Source organism: Aquarana catesbeiana, linkage group LG08 (genome assembly GCF_042186555.1).
Source record: "Aquarana catesbeiana isolate 2022-GZ linkage group LG08, ASM4218655v1, whole genome shotgun sequence".
NCBI classification, from domain to species: Eukaryota; Metazoa; Chordata; class Amphibia; order Anura; family Ranidae; genus Aquarana; species Aquarana catesbeiana.
Window position 1 is genome coordinate 99,657,935 of NC_133331.1, and position 18,520 is coordinate 99,676,454.

Below are 18,520 nucleotides of genomic sequence, written 5' to 3' on the forward strand. Positions count from 1 at the left end.
TTAGCACCCCACCCAGCTAAATTTTACTAGTGAAGCCAGGCGGGGATGTACACGTGCCACGGGTGCATTGGTTTGCATCATGGTTATGGAAATTTTAATTTGGCCTGCAGAGTTTGACAGGCGGTTTATCAAATAAGCTCACTGAGGTAAATAGCAATGTGCCACAACCGCAAGCCAAACGCTGGGCTCGTGGGTGAGGTATTTTAAAGCGGTAGTAAATCAGGAGTCACTGTTTACCGCACAACTTCTTTTTTTTTTTTTATCCAACAAAATTTTATTAAACTTGCAGAAGTGTATTACAAACATTATCTTCATTGCAATATAATTCAACTTCATACATCACAATCCAACTGTTAACCAACAACAAGAGTGTAATTTTATTATCAATTTATCCCAGTTATATCTTTCCTCAGCCCGTTATTCACCCTATGTTTATTCCTAATAGTCTGTCAGCCCCCAGTTCCACCGGGGCTAGTCCCGGCACATCCAGCCATGGTGCCCACAGTCTCTCAAATTTTTGTGCACTTCCTCTGTGCTGGTATATCAGCTTTTCCATTCTCAGTGTTGTGCTAATGTTATCAATCCATTCCTTTATGGTTGGGGGCATCTCAGACTTCCAGTGTATCATAATTAATTTTCTAGCCTGAAATAGAACTCTGTGTATAGCCTCTCTGCTGTGCCCCTCCCATTCGTATTCCTCCAACGGGCATTGCGGATGGCATTCCTGGGAGAGCGGCCCCAGGAGCAATGGGTGACTGAGTTGGATAGGCTGGTCCAGCAGGAGATAGAGCTGGACAATCATTATCGGGCTCTGCAATGGCACGTAGAGCAGGGATATTTAGGGGAGACAACAGAATGCTCTCTGGAGGGATATGACTTTGGAGGCCCTGGATTGCTGTGGGAGAGCCTTACAGATCATTTTGTGTTTGGCGATGAAGGGGAACCTGACCTTGAGGACCTGCGAGAATATAGAGAGGCTATGCTCGGTCTTGCAGGGGTCTCAGAGCTCAAACCTGATCTGGACCATTTGCTAAGGAAGGAACAGCATCTGGAAAGGGCATACAGGAAACTGCTAGAACACGTTCAGCAGCATGCCAGAGAATTGGCAGTGGAAAATCCGGAGATTGCCATCCCCAAACCTGAAGTGCTGACAACAGGGCAGAGCTCTGCTAACTTCTCCCCAGCAATGATAGCATCTTCTGGGTTTCATGGCCAGGAGATGGTGAACCTATATCTCCAGACATCAGTTGCAGACACATGGGATTTGATAGACTTTTCTGCTGAGGAAGAACAACCTGATGAGCCTCCAGCAGAAGAGCTGCTATCTGGGCCAAAGTTCACTGTGCTCTGCTCAGCACCAACAGTGGCTTCGGCCTTCTTGAGAGAAGAGGTAGTCGGCCTTTCTCCCACAACACTGACAGGGACATGTGATTTTCTGCCAGCAGCATCTATGGAGTTACAACAAACTTCCCCAGCAGAAGTGCTGGCAACCGGACAGAGGGTCCAAGACCTCTGCCCCACACCTGTGGCAGTTTCGGAGGCTCAGGGTGAGAAGGTGGCAATCACTTCCCAGCAGCAGATACAGGGAGAGAAGGGAGAGGAGGTGTGTGTTGTCCCTCCCCAACAGTTGGCCAGGGTGGAGGAAGCGGACTTTTCTCCCCAGCAAAGATCTGTGCACCTGGGAGACAGTACCATAGACATGTCGTCCCAGCAGCCAGATGAAGGAATGGAAAAGGAAGCAACCGGCTCACCTCCCCAATGGCAGCTACACAGTTTGGGAGTGGAGGAAGCCAGCCTCCTGCCCCAACGGTTAGCCGGAGCGGAGGATGCGGAGTCCCCAGCAGAAGTGCTGGCAACAGGGCAGAGTGCTACCAACCTCTGCCCAGCACCGGCAACAACTGTGGAGTCCCAGGGAGCCGGGGCAGTCGGCCCCTCTCTCCAGCGACAAGCTGATGTAGTGGAGATGCTACTCCCAGCTGAATCGCTGGCAACAGGGCAGAGCACTGCTGGCCTCTGCCTAGCACCTACATTTTCTTCTCAGCTTCAGGGAACTGGGACAGTGGGCCCCTCTGCCCAGCAACAGGCCAAGCCATGGAATGGTAAACACCACCCAGGTGAAGCGCTGACAGACGGACAGAGAGTCAATGACCTCTGCCTCACACCTACTGAGGTCAACTATTCCTTAGGTGGAGGTCTGGGACCTTGTTAGTCAACTTGATGGGGGAGAAATATGACAGACTCACCCGGGATAGAGGCTTTTGGAGGGGACTGAATGTGAGCCTCTTGCCTACAGATTATGGGCCCTGGCATTTGGGGTACCCTTGAGGTGTTGTTACTTTGGCTTCGGGTCCTTGTCCCCCAGGACACACAGACTCTGGGGACCCTGTATTTGCCATAGTAGCAACAGTGACTGAGTCATACTGTTGGGACTCATACTGTGAGAAGATGCTAATGTCATCAACTCCACTCACCTGTCTGATGTCAGCTATAATGTGTTTAATGTAAATGAGTTTAGTCTGGCTTACCACAGGTTCTAAGGGTATTCAACTCATTGTTGTTTGTTCTAATTAACCCTGTGTTGATGTTTATGGTAATGTGGGTTGAATAGTCAATGAGCTAGGAGACGTAGTCACTTAGTCTGGGTAAATGATTTAGTAAACTAGCTCATGTTAATTATGTTACAGTTGTACTGTTAGAGGAGGTTCCAACGGCATATAAAGTCTTGTAATTTTGATTCTAAATAAAGAATAGTCCATGTTAGCATCTAAGCAAGTGTCGCCTTGTTTTGTGCTCAGAGCGGTTGGAATATCTGATATCTGTATCCAGACTACAAGGAAGTGGTATACTGACGGAAGCACTCAAGCGGAGTGTGGGATGTTCCGTGACAGTCTGCACTTAGGGGGGTCTCTGCTGAGGGAGGGGGATCTGCTCTGAGGGGTCTATACTGATGGAGGAGGATGTATATGCTGAGGGGGGTCTATGCTGATGGAAGGGGGGGTCTGCACTGGGGGGTCTATACTGATGGAGGGGGGTGTCTATGCTGAAGGGGAGGTCTATACTGAGGGGGAGGTATCTAAACTGTGGGAGGGGGGTCTGCATTGAGGAAGAGGGGTCTGTACTGTGGGAGAGGGGTCTGTACTGTGGGAGAGGGGTCTGTACTGAGGGAGAAGGGTCTGTACTGAGGGAGAAGGGTCTGTACTGAGGGAGAGGGGTCTGTACTGAGGGAGAGGGGTCTGTACTGAGGGAGAGGGGTCTGTACTGTGGGAGAGGGGTCTGTACTGTGGGAGGGGGGTCTGTACTGTGGGAGGGGGGTCTGTACTGTGGGAGGGGGGTCTGTACTGTGGGAGAGGGGTCTGTACTGTGGGAGAAGGGTCTGTACTGAGGGAGAGGGGTCTGTACTGAGGGAGAGGGGTCTGTACTGTGGGAGAGGGGTCTGTACTGTGGGAGAGGGGTCTGTACTGAATTTGCTGACTGGGATGCATCACCAGCCCCGTTGCAGCCAGACCCCAGGCTCCAAGACCAGCAGCCAGACCCTTGGCCCCAGCAGCCAGACCCTTGGCCTCAGCAGCCAGACCCTTGGCCCCAGCAGCCGGACCACAGGCTCCAGCAGCCAGACCCCAGGCCCCAGCAGCCCAGCTCTAGCAGCCAGACCCTTGGCCCCAGCAGCCAGACCCCAGGCAGCAGTGTCTCTGCTGAGGGAGGGTAATCTGCACTGGGGGGTCTATACTGATGGAGGAGGGTGTATATGCTGAGGGGGTCTATGCTGATGGAGGGGGGTCTGCACTGGGGGGTCTATACTGATGGAGGGGGGTGTCTATACTGAGGGGGAGGTGTCTACACTGTGGCAGGGGGGTCTGCACTGAGGGAGAGGGGTCTGCACTGAGGGAGAGGGGTCTACATAGAGGAAGAGGGGTCTGTACTGTGAGAGAGGGGTCTGTACTGAGGGAGAGGGGTCTGTACTGAGGGAGAGGGGTCTGTACTGAGGGAGAGGGGTCTGTATTGAGGGAGAGGGGTCTGTACTGCAGGAGGGGGGTCTGTACTGTGGGAAGGGGGTTTGTACTGTGGGAGAGGGGTCTGCATTGAGGAAGAGGGGTCTGTACTGTGGGAGAGGGGTCTGTACTGTGGGAAGGGGGTCTGTACTGTGGGAGAGGGGTCTGCATTGAGGAAGAGGGGTCTGTACTGTGGGAGAGGGGTCTGTACTGTGGGAGAAGGGTCTGTACCGTGGGAGAAGGGTCTGTACCGTGGGAGAGGGGTCTGTACTGAGGGAGAGGGGTCTGTATTGAGGGAGAGGGGCCTGTACTGTGGCAGAGGGGTCTGTACTGAGGGAGAGGGGTCTGAACTGCGGGAGGGGGTCTGTACTGCAGGAGGGGGGTCTGCACTGCGGGAGGGGGGTCTGCACTGCGGGAGAGGGATCTGCACTGCGGGAGAGGGATCTGCACTGCGGGAGAGGGGTTCTGCACTGCGGGAGAGGAGTCTGTACTGTGGGAGAGGGGTCTGTACTGAATTCGCTGCCTGGGATGCCTCACCAGCCCCGTTGCAGCCAGACCCCAGGCTCCAGGACCAGCAGCCAGACCCTTGGCCCCAGCAGCCAGACCCCAGGCCCCAGCAGCCAGACCCCAGGACCAGCAGCCCAGCTCTAGCAGCCAGACCCTTGGCCCCAGCAGCCAGACCCCAGGCTTCAGCAGCCAGACCCCAGCAGCCAGACCCCAGGCCCCAGCAGCCAGACCCCAGGACCAGCAGCCCAGCTCTAGCAGCCAGACCCTTGGCCCCATCAGCCAGACCCCAGGCTCCAGCAGCCAGACCCCAGCAGCCAGACCCCAGCAGCCAGACCCCAGGACCAGCAGCCCAGCTCTAGCAGCCAGACCCTTGGCCCCAGCAGCCAGACCGCAGGCTCCTGCAGCCAGACCCCAGGCTCCAGCAGCCAGACCCCAGGACCAGCAGCCCAGCTCCAGCAGCCAGACCCTAGCAGCCAGGCCCCAGGAGTGCGTTCATGTTAGAGTAGGTACATTTGCGTGTTAATGAATTCTAATGGCCAGAATAAATGAATATTCTGAGGGGCAGAATACATTAATGGCAAACCTTCATAAACACATTCGCAAAATGCAGCTTTTCTTCTGCCAGGAAAAAAAGGTGTTTAGAGGAGCTGAGCAAATGTTCAATGTGCATGAGGCCTGAGGAGGAAAGAGGGACAGCAAACATAGGGACTGTCCATCCAGATGAGGTATGGTTAAGGCACATTTCACACAATCGGCCCGCTCAGATCCGCCCGTCCGTTTTTCAGGCGGATCCGAGGGGTTCACCCATTGCCTATTATGGGCAGGCGGATGTTAGTGGATATGTGTCCGCTGACATCCGCCTACCATCCGGTCCGACAAGATCCGCTCAAAACAGACGGATGGCGATACATTCGCCATCGGTCCAGCGGATCAGATCGGATGGGATCGGGTGAAAACGGCCAGGTGATCTCCCCATAGAGGATAACGGGGCTCTCTGCACAGTGAGCGGAGAAGGACCTGTCATCCGCCGGCTCAGCGGGGATCAACGGATCGATTTCCCACTGAGCTATCGGAGTCTGTCCAACGGATCCACTCCGTGTGAAACCAGCCTAACGGTGACCATACTTGCTTCCATCAATTATCAATTTCTTTTCTGATCAATCTCTTGCGGTAGGAATATTCAATCTATAACCGATAACCCATTCAATCCATTATATATCAATATGCCACACAAGGAAGTCAATTTCAAGCAATAAAATATGATTGTACCTTACAATCGTAATTTATTGATGAAATCTCTGTTTCCACCATACAATCTCAATCTCTCTGATTGATCGAAATACAATTGTGATCATGAACAAAGTTTCTCGGTGCTGCTGATCAATACAAAATAATTGATAGACTCTATTTAGATCAGATTCAATAAAAAGAAGTTTATGAGACTGCATGGGGAAAACGGAAATGGGAGTGAAAACATATGATTGTATCTTCCAACTATCAATCAAACTGTACCTTTCTGTGTATGTGATATCAATCAAATGACTATAGATCGATTATTCCACTCAGGAAGTGTCTATGGCCACTATTAGGTCTGCCGTTGGCTAAATAGTATATGGGCCTGACAGATTTTTTACAAATTGAATGGGTTGTCCTGACACTACACTATACAATCTGATTGTACAATATCCTCCAAAGTTATATAATATGAGGACACACCGAAATAATCCATTCAATGTGTATCAAATCAGGCAGGATTTTCCACTGCATATATAATGGCAGAACTAATGGTGGCCATACATGCTTTGATAAATGATCGATCTCTTTTTCATTTGATCTCTTCCGATAGGAATAATATATATATATACACATATAGTCACCAACTAATTCAATTGCTATTCCATACATGGGGAAGTGGATTTCAGTTGATAGTTAGGAGCTGATCATAACCTACAATTGTACATTCTGATCTCATCTAAGATCGAAATACAATCGTATAAACAAAGTGGCCAATTAACTCAGTGTGATCGAATCCAATATAAATGGATTCTAAATCCAAGGCTATTTGACAGCTTGCAGATACAATAAAAAAAATATATACAAAAATCAAAGCGTGTGTGACCACCATAAAGCTGCCCATACACAATGTGATCGTACAATCTCCATACAATCTCCTCCAGAACTATGTAATATGAGGACACCTAAACAATCCATTCAGGACCAGTTTACACTAATGCCCCGTACATACAGTCAGATTTTCCGACTGAAAATGTTCGATGGGAGCTTGTTGTCGGAAATTCCGACCGTGTGTAGGCTCCATCGGACATTTTCCATCGGAATTTCCGTCACACAAAATTTGAGATCCGGATCTCAAATTTTCCAACAACAAAATCTGTTGTCGTAATTTCCAATCATGTGTACACAATTCCGACACACAAAGCTCCACGCATGCTCGGAATCAAGCAGAAGAGCCGCACTGGCTATTGAACTTCATTTTTCTCGGCTCGTCGTACGTGTTGTATGTCACCGCGTTCTTGACGTTTGGAATTTCCGACAACATTTGTGTGACCGTGTGTATGCAAGACAAGTTTGAGCCAACATCCTTCGGAAAAAAATCCATGGATTTTGTTGTCGGAATGTCCGATCGTGTGTACGGGGCATAAAACATTCACGTTCCCACATGTTCAGGTTTTGACAGCCCATTCATTTCAATTGGCTGCCAAATGCACAGGAACAAGCAAAAAGTAGGCAAATCCTGCCGTACCAAACTGCACGCTCCTGCCGTCCCATGTGCTTTGGTGGCCGTAAATGTACTGCGTTTGCTAGATGTTAGACCGCGGTCTACGGTGAACCATTCTTAATGTGTATGAAATCAGGCAGGACATTTCTCTACATAGTTGATGGAAGATCTAAAGGAGATCAGATTGTATAGTGTATGGCCAGCTTGACACTGACAGTTATTCATTGATACAGGTGAATTTACTGTGTTGTACTGAACAATCATTTCCAATATCTAATAGGTTAATATGACTGAAATAAAACAATCGATTACACAATAAGTCCATATATACACATAAATATGATGCATTGATTGGAAACACTGACACTGAAATCTAAAACTCCAGATCACCAAAATGAATCCTTCTGGAGTAACAAAACTCAAATGTTCCAAAGAATTCTTTCTCATCAGTTTTATTTGGCAGCAGATCTGCTGGTAACAGAAGTCAGGATTGCTGATTTGGGACAGAAATCTCCATCTCCAAGTGTATATGATGTAATAAATCTGTGATGTCACAGAAAGCACAAACTACTCACCTCCTGCACCTCCTCATCAGGCTGTTGGGATGCACTGGGGATGTCTCTGGTTGGGGGTTCAGGCTGGAAGTAGATATAGTAAACGTTATGTGTATGTCCATGTATTGACAACCCCCTTCTGTCACCACCATGTGCTTCTGTCCTCTACAACACACACCCCACCCCCACACTCTATTCTACTACTACTCCCCTTTATTTAACACAGCTGTATTTCATCTGTCTCACGCTAGGTGGCGCTATAACTAAAGCTGATTTGTTACCATACAGCGCCACCAACAGCCTGCAAATAGAATAACGACATATATTATATACGTATATGTGTGTGTGTGTATATATATATATATATATATATATATATATATATATATATACAGGTTTAATTTTTGTTTTTTTTAACGGGATTCACACAACTTTCACCAATGATTCACACATTTTTCCAAGTTAATAGATTGTTTTGAAAAAATGTGTAAATGTTGTGTGACTCTTGTGTGAAAAATATAGGCTCCTATATATTTTTAAACTATTTTTGGACAAGTTTAAGCCACAACAGTAAAATCAGTCTGTATATGCAGTAAAGCATGCTTGTTATACTCACTGTGGAACCTAAGGGGTTAATCCCCCCTCCCCACTGTGTAAAAAGGCTGTTTTATCCTGTCTTCTCTGATCCTCCCCTTTTTTTTGTGTCCCCAGTCCATCTGCTGATAGTACAGGTACACACTCTGCACATGCTCAATTGCTAGAGAGTTTCTTGTTTTTTTTGGGAGGGTACATGTGATCAGTACAGGGCCAATCAGCACTGTCCAGACTGAGGATCAGGGTTCATGCAATCTCATAAGACAGTCAGGGGAGAATGAAAACTCCTCCTACAAGCTTTAAGCAGTGCTTGGTCAGGCACTGATAGAAGTCACAAGACTGCTCTAACTGCTGATGAGAAAAGGTATTTAGCAGTTTATATGTACTAAAATAATTGCGTTTCCATGTTCTGTGTACTGTGGGAGACCAGATATAGTGAATGCAGAGTCCTGGGTTTAGTAACACTTTAAACCTCACTTAGTGATGGATTAGAAAAAAAATATGTGTAAATGTTGTGTGATTCTTGGGTATTTATAGTCCGCTACATTTTTTTGGACAAGTATATATTGTCTTTTCACACTGATCCGTAGTAAAATTGCATATGTGTTTTTGCCATGATTTTGCTTTATTTCAGATGCATTTCCAGTGCTTTTCTGGTGTGTTTTTTGGTTGGCTGCACCTGTGAAAAAAACACCAAAAACGCAACACGCTGTAAATTATTGGTGCATTTCTGAGGTGTTTTTGTTGTGTCTTTGCTGTGTTTTCCATTCAATTCAATGGAGAGCTGCATGTTTGGTGCAGTTTTTAAAACGCACCAAAGATGCAGCATGCAGGACCTTTCAAAACTCACAGCATTCATAGCACAGAGGTGTGAAGAGTCCCATAGGATTTAAAGGGGAAACATCTTTCTTGTATTTTGGTTGCAAGGTAAAAATGCAGAAAAACCGTATCAGAGTGAAAGGGCCCTTAGGTTCCCTATTACTTTCCCTTACTTTGTCTTTTGGGGTGTAGCAAGGGGTAATTTCTCTAATGGCGGCGCATACAGCAATTAAAACAAGGAAAATTGCTCAAGGAACCCCTAGAAACTCTTGAGGAACTCCGCTTGAGAAAGGCCACCTCACTAAGTCATGTTACGAAGTCTTGATGGGGGAATTAGGCTAAACTATTGAATCAACAATGTTTTAGACCTTTGCACACATTTGCCCACCATGTTTATGGGGCTGCAGTTGTATTGTAATCTTCTTAAATTGTATTTGATAGAAAAATAGATGATTACAGCTCAGTATGGAGCATTCCAAAATTTTTTGAAGCATTAGAGAATTCTTCCTCCCAAATTTCAGTTTATGGAGGAGACTCGGAGAGCTCGGTCCCTGGCACATGGTGCTATCTAGGAGCATAGTGTCCCTCCTGGTGTTTTGGTGTGGGTGCAGTATACAGTTCTGCTCCAGGCAACTTGTCAAAGTCTATGGCAGGCTTCGGCTGGATAGGGCTGAACGTTGTACTGGGTGGTATTTATGTTTGGGCCACATGTTTCAGGAATGAAGGAACAGAACACAAGTCTTCTGCATCCCAGGCATTCATCCCTGAACACAAAAGGCCCTAAATATGGGTACCACTCAGTACAGCATCCAGCCCTGTCCAGCCGCAGCCTAACAAAGACTTTGACAGGCTGCCTGGTGCCAGGGTGGATGTTACACCTACACTAAAATGCCAAGGGGGAGCTGCACACTGCTTCTACATGGCCCCTTTGTGCATGGGGCCTTAGACCACCTGACAATTTCCGTTGGTAGATTCCTTGGTCTACACACCTGCTGTGCCTGTTATGAGTCCCTTCCACTCTCCCTGTTTGATTCTTCATTCACTTTATATTAAGAAAAACGCAACAGGAAGAACAGGATTATACAAAGGTGGGAAGGAACTCCCAAAGCTCTTATGTGGACTGGAATTATACCAGATAGATCTTGAGTATCTAGGATATATAAGAAGCCAGACACCAGTCCACTAGAGACTGTCTATAACTAAAGGATCACTTCTAGGTGAACTGATGTTTTAAAGTATGTTTACTGATTGGTGTCCTTTAAGCCGCATGCACACAGGGCTTAAAAAAAAATGGCGCTTTAAACAGCGTTGAGCGTTTGTTTTTTCAGCCTGTAAAAGCACATCTATATTACTCTATACATCCATGCACACATAGGTGTTTACAGGCATATTAGAAGAACAGTGTTTACAGGCTGAAAAAACCCACCAAAGACACGTTCAGAAGAGGAGCTAAAGAGCAGAAAACCGCTAGTTGCGTCTAAATGCACATAAACGCTAGGCACATCTATTGTATGGGCATTAATATTTCAGCCAACGAAATCCATTAATGCTCAAACACTTGACGCGCCTAAATGCATGTGCAATATGTGACTTATACTGCATTCTTTAAGGAAATATTCTTCTGCCAGGGGAAGAGACATTCAGAGGGGCTAAACAGATGTCCTGTGTGCATGAGGCCTTATAGATATCAATGTACAGTGGGGACGGAAAGTATTCAGACCTCCTTAAATGTTTCACTCTTTGTTATATTGCAGCCATTTGCTAAAATCATTTAAGTTCATTTTTTTCCTCATTAATGTACACACAGCACCCCATATTGACAGAAAAACACAGAATTGTTGACATTTTCGCAGATTTATTAAAAAAGAAAAACTGAAATATCACATCACAGCATGATGCTCTAATCAGACCAGAGAATCTTATTTCTCACCATCTTGGAGTCCTTCAGGTGTTTTTTTAGCAAACTCCATGCGGGCTTTCATGTGTCTTGCACCGAGAAGAGGTTTCCGTCGGGCCACTCTGCCATAAAGCCCCACTGGTGGAGGGCTGCAGTGATGGTTGACTTTCTACAACTTTCTCCCATCTCCCGACTGCATCTCTGGAGCTCAGCCACAGTGATCTTTGGGTTCTTCTTTACCTCTCTCACCAAGGCTCTTCTCCCCCGATAGCTCAGTTTGGCCAGACGGCCAGCTCTAGGAAGGGTTCTGGTCATCCCAAACGTCTTCCATTTAAGGATTATGGAGGCCACTGTGCTCTTAGGAACCTTAAGTGCAGCAGAAATGTTTTTGTAACCTTGGCCAGATCTGTGCCTTGCTACAATTCTGTCTCTGAACTCTTCAGGCAGTTCCTTTGACCTCATGATTCTCATTTGCTCTGACATGCACTGTGAGCTGTAAGGTCTTATATAGACAGGTGTGTGGCTTTCCTAATCAAGTCCAATCAGTATAATCAAACACAGCTGGACTCAAATGAAGGTGTAGAACCATCTCAAGGATGATCAGAAGAAATGGACAGCACCTGAGTTAAATATATCAGTGTCACAGCAAAGGGACTGAATACTTAGGACCATGTGATATTTCAGTCTTTCTTTTTTAATAAATCTGCAAAAATGCTAAAAATTCTGTGTTTTTCTGTCAATATGGGGTGCTGTGTGTACATTAATGAGGAAAAAAATGAACTGAAATGATTTTAGCAAATGGCTGCAATATAACAAAGAGTGAAAAATGTAAGGGGGTCTGAATACTTTCCGTCCCCACTGTATGTACATACAAATAATATAAAAAGGACAAGGGGCACACAAACATCTGGTTTAATCAGCAAATTAAAGTGATATTAAAGCTGAACACCAGGAATTCAGCCACTTTGTACAGTGTACGAGATTATTAGAAGTTACGTTTGCTGAGTTGCATGCCATCTTGTAGACTTATCACTTTAATTTACAGTCTTTATTTTTACTGATTTCCAACAGCATAGCTATCGCTATTCTTACAGTGCTCCTACGCTGGACCTTCTGGTCTTAGCTACTGCTGCTGCAGGGTCATTTGCAGTCCCTGTGCCCATCCCTCCCCTCCTCCTGCCCACTTGCAATTTGAATTATGTTAATTATTTTACAAAATACAAAGGCTTCTGTGAATGAACAAGGGGAGGGTCAGGCACAGCACAGCACCTGCTGAAAAAGGAAGCAGTATCTCTCCGCTCAGAGCTCTTGGGGTGTAATGATAGCTGTAGCTGATAGCTGTACTCCCTGTGCTCCATAAAACTGTCAGATGTAAATTTAAGAGATAAAAAGAGAGATAAGTCTATGAGATGGCATGCACCTCGTTAGACTTAAAGTATAACAAAAGGCAAAACCTTTTGTTTAGTTTTGGATAGAGTGGAGAGGGATTAGAACACTTGTAAGACTTTATTGATGTCTGTGCCCCCATCAGGGAAATTCATACTTTCAATTTGTCCTATTTATCATTGAAAGTGAGAGTAAAAGAAAAGCCCAGATTTTGGGTTGTCCCTAGAAAAGTAATGGAGGGGAAATCTTATAAAGGGGGACACTAGTTCTGGTGACCTGGAGGTCCCCAAGGAATTCCATAGTTACATAGTTTCATAGTAGGTGAGGTTGAAAAAAGACACAAGTCCATCAAGTCCAACCTATGTGTGTGATTATATGTCAGTAATAAGTTCCCTTATTTTGCAGGGATTTCTCCTCACTAACTGTTTTGGCTCTGAGACGGGAAGTGAAGGTAAATCTCCCCAATGGGGTACAGATGGCAAAAAATAAAGCAACAGGGTTTTTAACCCTTCCTTACTCTATCCAAAATGAACAAAAAAATTGCCTATAGTCCTACTTTAACTCATAGCATGCCAGCTAGGGTTGCCACCTCATCCCTTTAAAACGAACACATACCGAACACACAGGTTCTGGGGCTGATTAGGATGGTAATTAAACTCACTTGGTGCCTTATCTGCATTAAATTAGCCTCAGAACTTGTGTAATTCATATGTGTTCGGGTTTAAAGGGATGAGGTGGCAACCCTAATGTCAGCACATTATACAAAGTGGCCGAATTCCTGCAGTTCAGTTCCTAGTCACTTTCAGCAGTGATTCAATTACTTAATGAGTATGCAGCTTCTTTATAGTTTAATCCTTACTTATGTTCTTTTTAAGCTGGTGCCATGACCACTGCCACAAGTCTCCTGTTTTAAGGTGGCTTCTTTCTCTTTTTGGAGCCACCATTGCATGCAGGGACTAGTGTTGCGTCTCCCTACACTGTGTACATCAATAGAAATACACAGCCACATAGTCCAGGATGGCAAGGCCCTCCCCTCCCAGCCCCCTCTCTAAGCTAACAGACCGTTAACTCATTCCTGTGAAAACTTTAATGCGGACCTTCAGTCATTTTTTTCAACTTTCCATCTATTAAATCTTCTGCTATTGTTGTTTTAACTTTGGCCAGTAAAACATTTTTTTCTGCCAGTACATATCTTATACAGCCCACTTCCTGTTTCTTGTCTCGTAAAAAGCCTAGGCTAATGACATCATACACAGCTCTCTCTCACTCTCATGAGAGTTTGCCAGGAAGGGAGGGGAGGGGGGGGGGTGAGTCATAAGAGGCCCAATAAGAGCTGCAGTGCTGGAGGCATGCCTCTGTGTAAATTCATGAAGTCAACAGGCAGCAGCTTCAGCTGCCCACAGTTAAAATGGTTGCAGCCAGACTTAGTGGTGGGAGATTTCTGAAGCATAATTGGGCAAGTACAGAATCACGGTATATATAAAATAATATGCAGGATGGTTGGAGGGAAGCTTCAGAATTGCAAAGATTTTTTTTTTTTACAGATTATGTGAGCAGGGAAGTAGCACTGAGAGTGCAGGAACCTACAGCATTAAAAGTTGTAAACTGCATGGGTAATAATTCCAACAAGTAGTTTAATATGAAATGTTTATTTTATTGTGCTCAATGTGTTAAGCTAAGAAACTAAAATAATATCTCACCTGAGGTTGAGCTTTATTATGGCTGTTGTCATTACCCATCTTGTGCTTCTATGGCATTATGTAACAAAAACCTGCAAAAAATGAAATACATTAGGTAAAATAACAGGTTATTCCAAATGTAATGTGCAATCAAAGCTATAAGTCAGACTTCTAAGTACATAAACACTTTCAGGCATTTTTCAGGCGCTTTAGCATTAAAAAAATTGCCTGTAAAGCGCCTGAAAGAAGCCTCATCTGCAATCCCAATGTGAATGCCCGAGTGCTTTCACACTGGGGCGCTGCACTGGCAGGGCGTCAAAAAAAGTCGTGCAAGCAGCTTCTTTGCAGCACTTTCGTGTTTTTGTCACCGGGCTGGGCGCCGATGGACTGAGCCCTTTCACAAGGCCAGCGCCTGAAAAATGCCCCAGCGTGAAAGGGATCTTAAGCAGCGCTTTACCAGCGTTTTTTTTTGGGCGCTGGCAGTGTGAAAGGGCTCGGGCTTTCACAATGGGATTGCAGATGAGGCTTCTTTCAGGTGCTTTACAGGCGCTTTTTTAAACGCTAAAGCGCCTGAAAAACGCCCCAGTGTGAAAGGGGTCTTAATGTGTGTAATATTTCAAAGTTTCGGAAAAAACAAAACATGTCTGCAGTGCCCACTGCAACCAATCAGATCACAGCTGTCAATGGGAGAATATAATTTGCTTAAATAGGCCACAGATCCTTATCTAAATAAAGCTCAGCAGGTTCCCCGCGTTGAGCAGAGGAACACCCCCCCCCTTTTTTTTTTTTCCCCACTATCCCCTATATGAAGTACACATGGATAAACACACATAAAAAAATGCACTTATAATAAATACATGATAGCATGTAAGCTAGGAAGGGAATGTAGACCTTGTATTGGGAAAAGAGGATCCTTCCCGTATGTTCACATTCACTTTGTTTTTTTTTCTTCTTTCCCTTTTTTCTCCCCCACTTCCCCTTTGCCCCCCCCCCCCCCAATTTCTGTGCCTCGTTGATTGGGGTCCCGTACATACCTTCTGCATTGTTGTCTGCTCTTGCCCTGTCCTCTCCCTACCCCCACCTTTTTTTTTTGGGGGGGGGGGGTGTTTGCTGTTGTTTTTGGTTCAGTTTTGATTAGGTGGGTGCGGCTGGTTTTATATATTGTATAGAATATAACCTATATAAATGGGAAAAGTGATCTAAGATAGAGGAGTAAGGATGGAAGTGTATAGATAATGGCTCACTTTCTCATCTATCTATTTTTTTTTTTATTTTTTTGTATAGAATAGTGGTCTGTTGTAAATGAAAACATTTAATAAAATTGAATTATAAAAAAAAAAAAAAAAATGAAGCTCAGCATACAATAAGCAGTTACGTTAGTGAAAGTTTAGCTGGCAATGCCACCAGATCAGTCTTTGTAATATGGAAGTAAATACAGACCCGTGCATAATATTCCCTTTTACCATATTATATTCCATACTTACAGCTCTTGGAAAAAAGTATGTTTCTTGATAGGCTACCATACAATTCCAAGAAGGCTTATTATGTACAGTACATAAAAGAACTCCTTATATCTCTTCAAAATATCCAGTGTGTCTCCTCTAGTAGTAAAATGTAATCCAAAGTTGTTGCATAGACCCTTCTCACTGTCAGGAAATGTAGGATTGCCGTGTATTCTATGTGAAGCCCCTGTAGCTGTCATATACTTACAGCAGTGATATGTTGCATACGATTCCAGACTGTACTTGTAGAAATGTAATGCTTTCTCTTCCTCCCACACAGACAGGTAAAACATATCTATTATCTGAGACCCGCCCATCATAACACCAAACCTGCTAAACACACATTGCCGGCACCCGCCCTAAAGAGTCCAGACTCCTAAATGACTCTGGATAATTTGTCACTTAATAAATGCTTAAATGCAGTCACTTAATAAACACTTAAATGCCTGGGAATCTTGCTCTTAAATTTAATTTAGGCTTTAATATGCAAGAGTTAGTTCACTTTTACCCAAAAAAAAAAAAAACGCCTATGTAGGTAAGGGGCACATGTAAAGAAGAACAAACTGTGCAGGGTTGACCAAAGTTAATTACTGTAATACCCTTGCTGTAGGTGTAGGCCATTTATGTACCGAAAAACTCCCAGAGATGGCATCATCCTGTCCTGTCTTGTTGCTAGAACATTGCTAAGAGATTCCCAGCTAATTCAAGCCCCCTTGCAATTGTTTTCTCTCCCCTGTTGCAGTAGCTCTGCGAAGCTGCGATGGAGGAGATAGTGGATCACACAAATGTGGCGATTTGGGAGCGCATTCTTGTGATGGCTGGCAGTATTTTAGCAACATCCTAGCTACAAGGCAGGGTGGGATGATGCCATCTCTGACATCTACAGGTGCTCCTTACCTGAATAGGTAGTTTGTTGTTAAAGGTGAACGAATCCTTTAACTGCTTAATTTCCAGAAGTTTTTACACCCCTTCATGACCTGAGCATTTTTTGCTATTCGGCACTGTGCTACTTCAACTAGCAATTGAGCGGTCATGCAACACGTATATCATTTTTGGCACACAAATAGAGCTTTCTTTTTGTGGTATTTGATCACCACGTTTTTAAAAAAAATGTTTTATTATATAAACGAAAAAACGACAAAACATTTTTAAAAAAACACCCATTATTTTCTACTTTCTGACATATCCAATAAAAAAAAAAAAAAAAAAAAAAAAAAAGAAAAGAAACGTTTACATAAATCTAGAGCAAAATTTATTCTGCTACGTGATTTTGGTAAAAAAAAAATCCCAAGAAGTGTATATGTATTGTTTTGTGTGAAAGCTTCTATAAATGATGAGAATATATACTGGAATTTACGTAGCTATGACACTATACTGGTAATGGCGGTGATCAGCGACTTATAGTGGGACTGTGATAGTGTGCGGGACAATCTAGTACTAACAGACCCTAGCTGGGAGGTACACTAACTAACTAACTGACACTGACTTCAATAGTTAAACTAATACAGTGATCAGATATAATACTGTACATTGTACACTGTATTAATGACACTGGCAGGGAAAGGCTTAACACCAAGGGGCAACCAAGGCGTTAACTGTGTGCCTAACAAGTGTCATGTGTGCTGCTTTTACTAACAGATCTGGCTGTTTTTTCTTCCTGCTTTGCAGGGAGAAGAAACAGCCAGATCACTGATCTGTGTACAGATAAGTGTGTGTAAACACTAGACTCTCTGCTGTGATTGGCTACAGCCAATTAGCAGGTCTCAGCCATAAATCATTAGCTGGGATCTGTTGACAAAATCCAGCAGTAGCAAGTAACAGTGCATTCGCACCCCTAACCTGGAATAGACTGGAAGACGTACATGTATCTCATCCAGCCTGACCATGCTGCCTGCCCCTGTGAGGTGGCAATGTAAATGTACTATGGGTGGACGGAAGCTGGCAAAGTATGGTATATCTAAAGCCAAAACATTTTGTTTTGGAAAGAATAGGGAAGGGTTAAAAACTCTCAGTTTTTTATTGCCGTCTGTGTTCCAAGTGGACAAATTCACTCTTTCTGTTCTCCTGATAACTATTATCACTAGGATAGATAGTTATGAGAAGTCCAAAATTTTAACCTGAATTAACCACTTGCTTACTGGGCACTTAAACCCCCTCCTATCCAGACCAATTTTCAGCTTTCAGCGCTGACGCACTTTGAATGACAATTGCGCGGTCATACAACACTGTACCCAAATGAAATTTTTATCATTTTTTTCCCACAAATAGAGCGTTCTTTTGGTGGTATTTGATCACCTTTGCGGTTTTTATTTTTTGTTAAAAAAAATGTAAAAGACCGAATTTAAAAAAAAATCTACATTTCTTTTTATATTTTGTTATAGAATTTTAAAAAAGGTATTTTTTCTCCTTCATTGATGTACGCTGATGAGGCAGCACTGATGGGCACCGTTAGGTGGCAGTGATGGGCACTGATGGGTGGCAATAATGGGCACTGATCGGTTACACTGATAGGCAGCACTGCTAGGTGGCACTGATTGGCACCACTGGTGGGCATTGATAGGTGGCACCTGTGGGCATTGATAGGTGGCACTTGTAGGCATTGATAGGTGGCACTCATGGGCATTGATAGGTGGCACTGGTGGGCACTGTGAGGTGGCAATGGCAGGTGGCACTGGTAGGGGGTACTGGTGGCACAATTTGAGGCAGAATTGCCTCTTTCTCTTTGGGACCAATGTCCCTTGCTGATAAGCCAGTGATCGGCTTTTTTTTCTCATTGCGCTGTCAGCGTGAGGAGAAAAAAAAAACTATCACAGAGCTTTGGTTTTGATCATGTGATCAGCTGTCATTGGCTGACAG

The 18,520-nt window shown here is 44.6% G+C and overlaps 1 protein-coding gene across 9 annotated transcripts in view; it reads right to left on the reverse strand.

The window, feature by feature from the left end:
• The window catches only part of TACC2 (transforming acidic coiled-coil containing protein 2), a 225,128-nt gene extending 209,166 nt beyond the window's left edge, over positions 1–15,962 (reverse strand). For 3 of the 9 annotated variants that reach the window (XM_073596214.1, XM_073596217.1, XM_073596212.1), the window contains exons 1-3: positions 15,873–15,962; positions 14,184–14,254; positions 7,809–7,871 (exon numbers count right to left, since the gene is read on the reverse strand). In XM_073596214.1, coding sequence (XP_073452315.1) covers positions 7,809–7,871; positions 14,184–14,222 — 102 coding nt within the window. In that variant the 5' untranslated portion in view covers positions 14,223–14,254; positions 15,873–15,962. The remainder of the gene's footprint in view (positions 1–7,808; positions 7,872–14,183; positions 14,255–15,872) is intronic. The other 6 variants (XM_073596216.1, XM_073596215.1, XM_073596218.1 and 3 more) reach the window with 4 other exon arrangements.
• Positions 15,963–18,520: the final 2,558 nt, after the last annotated feature.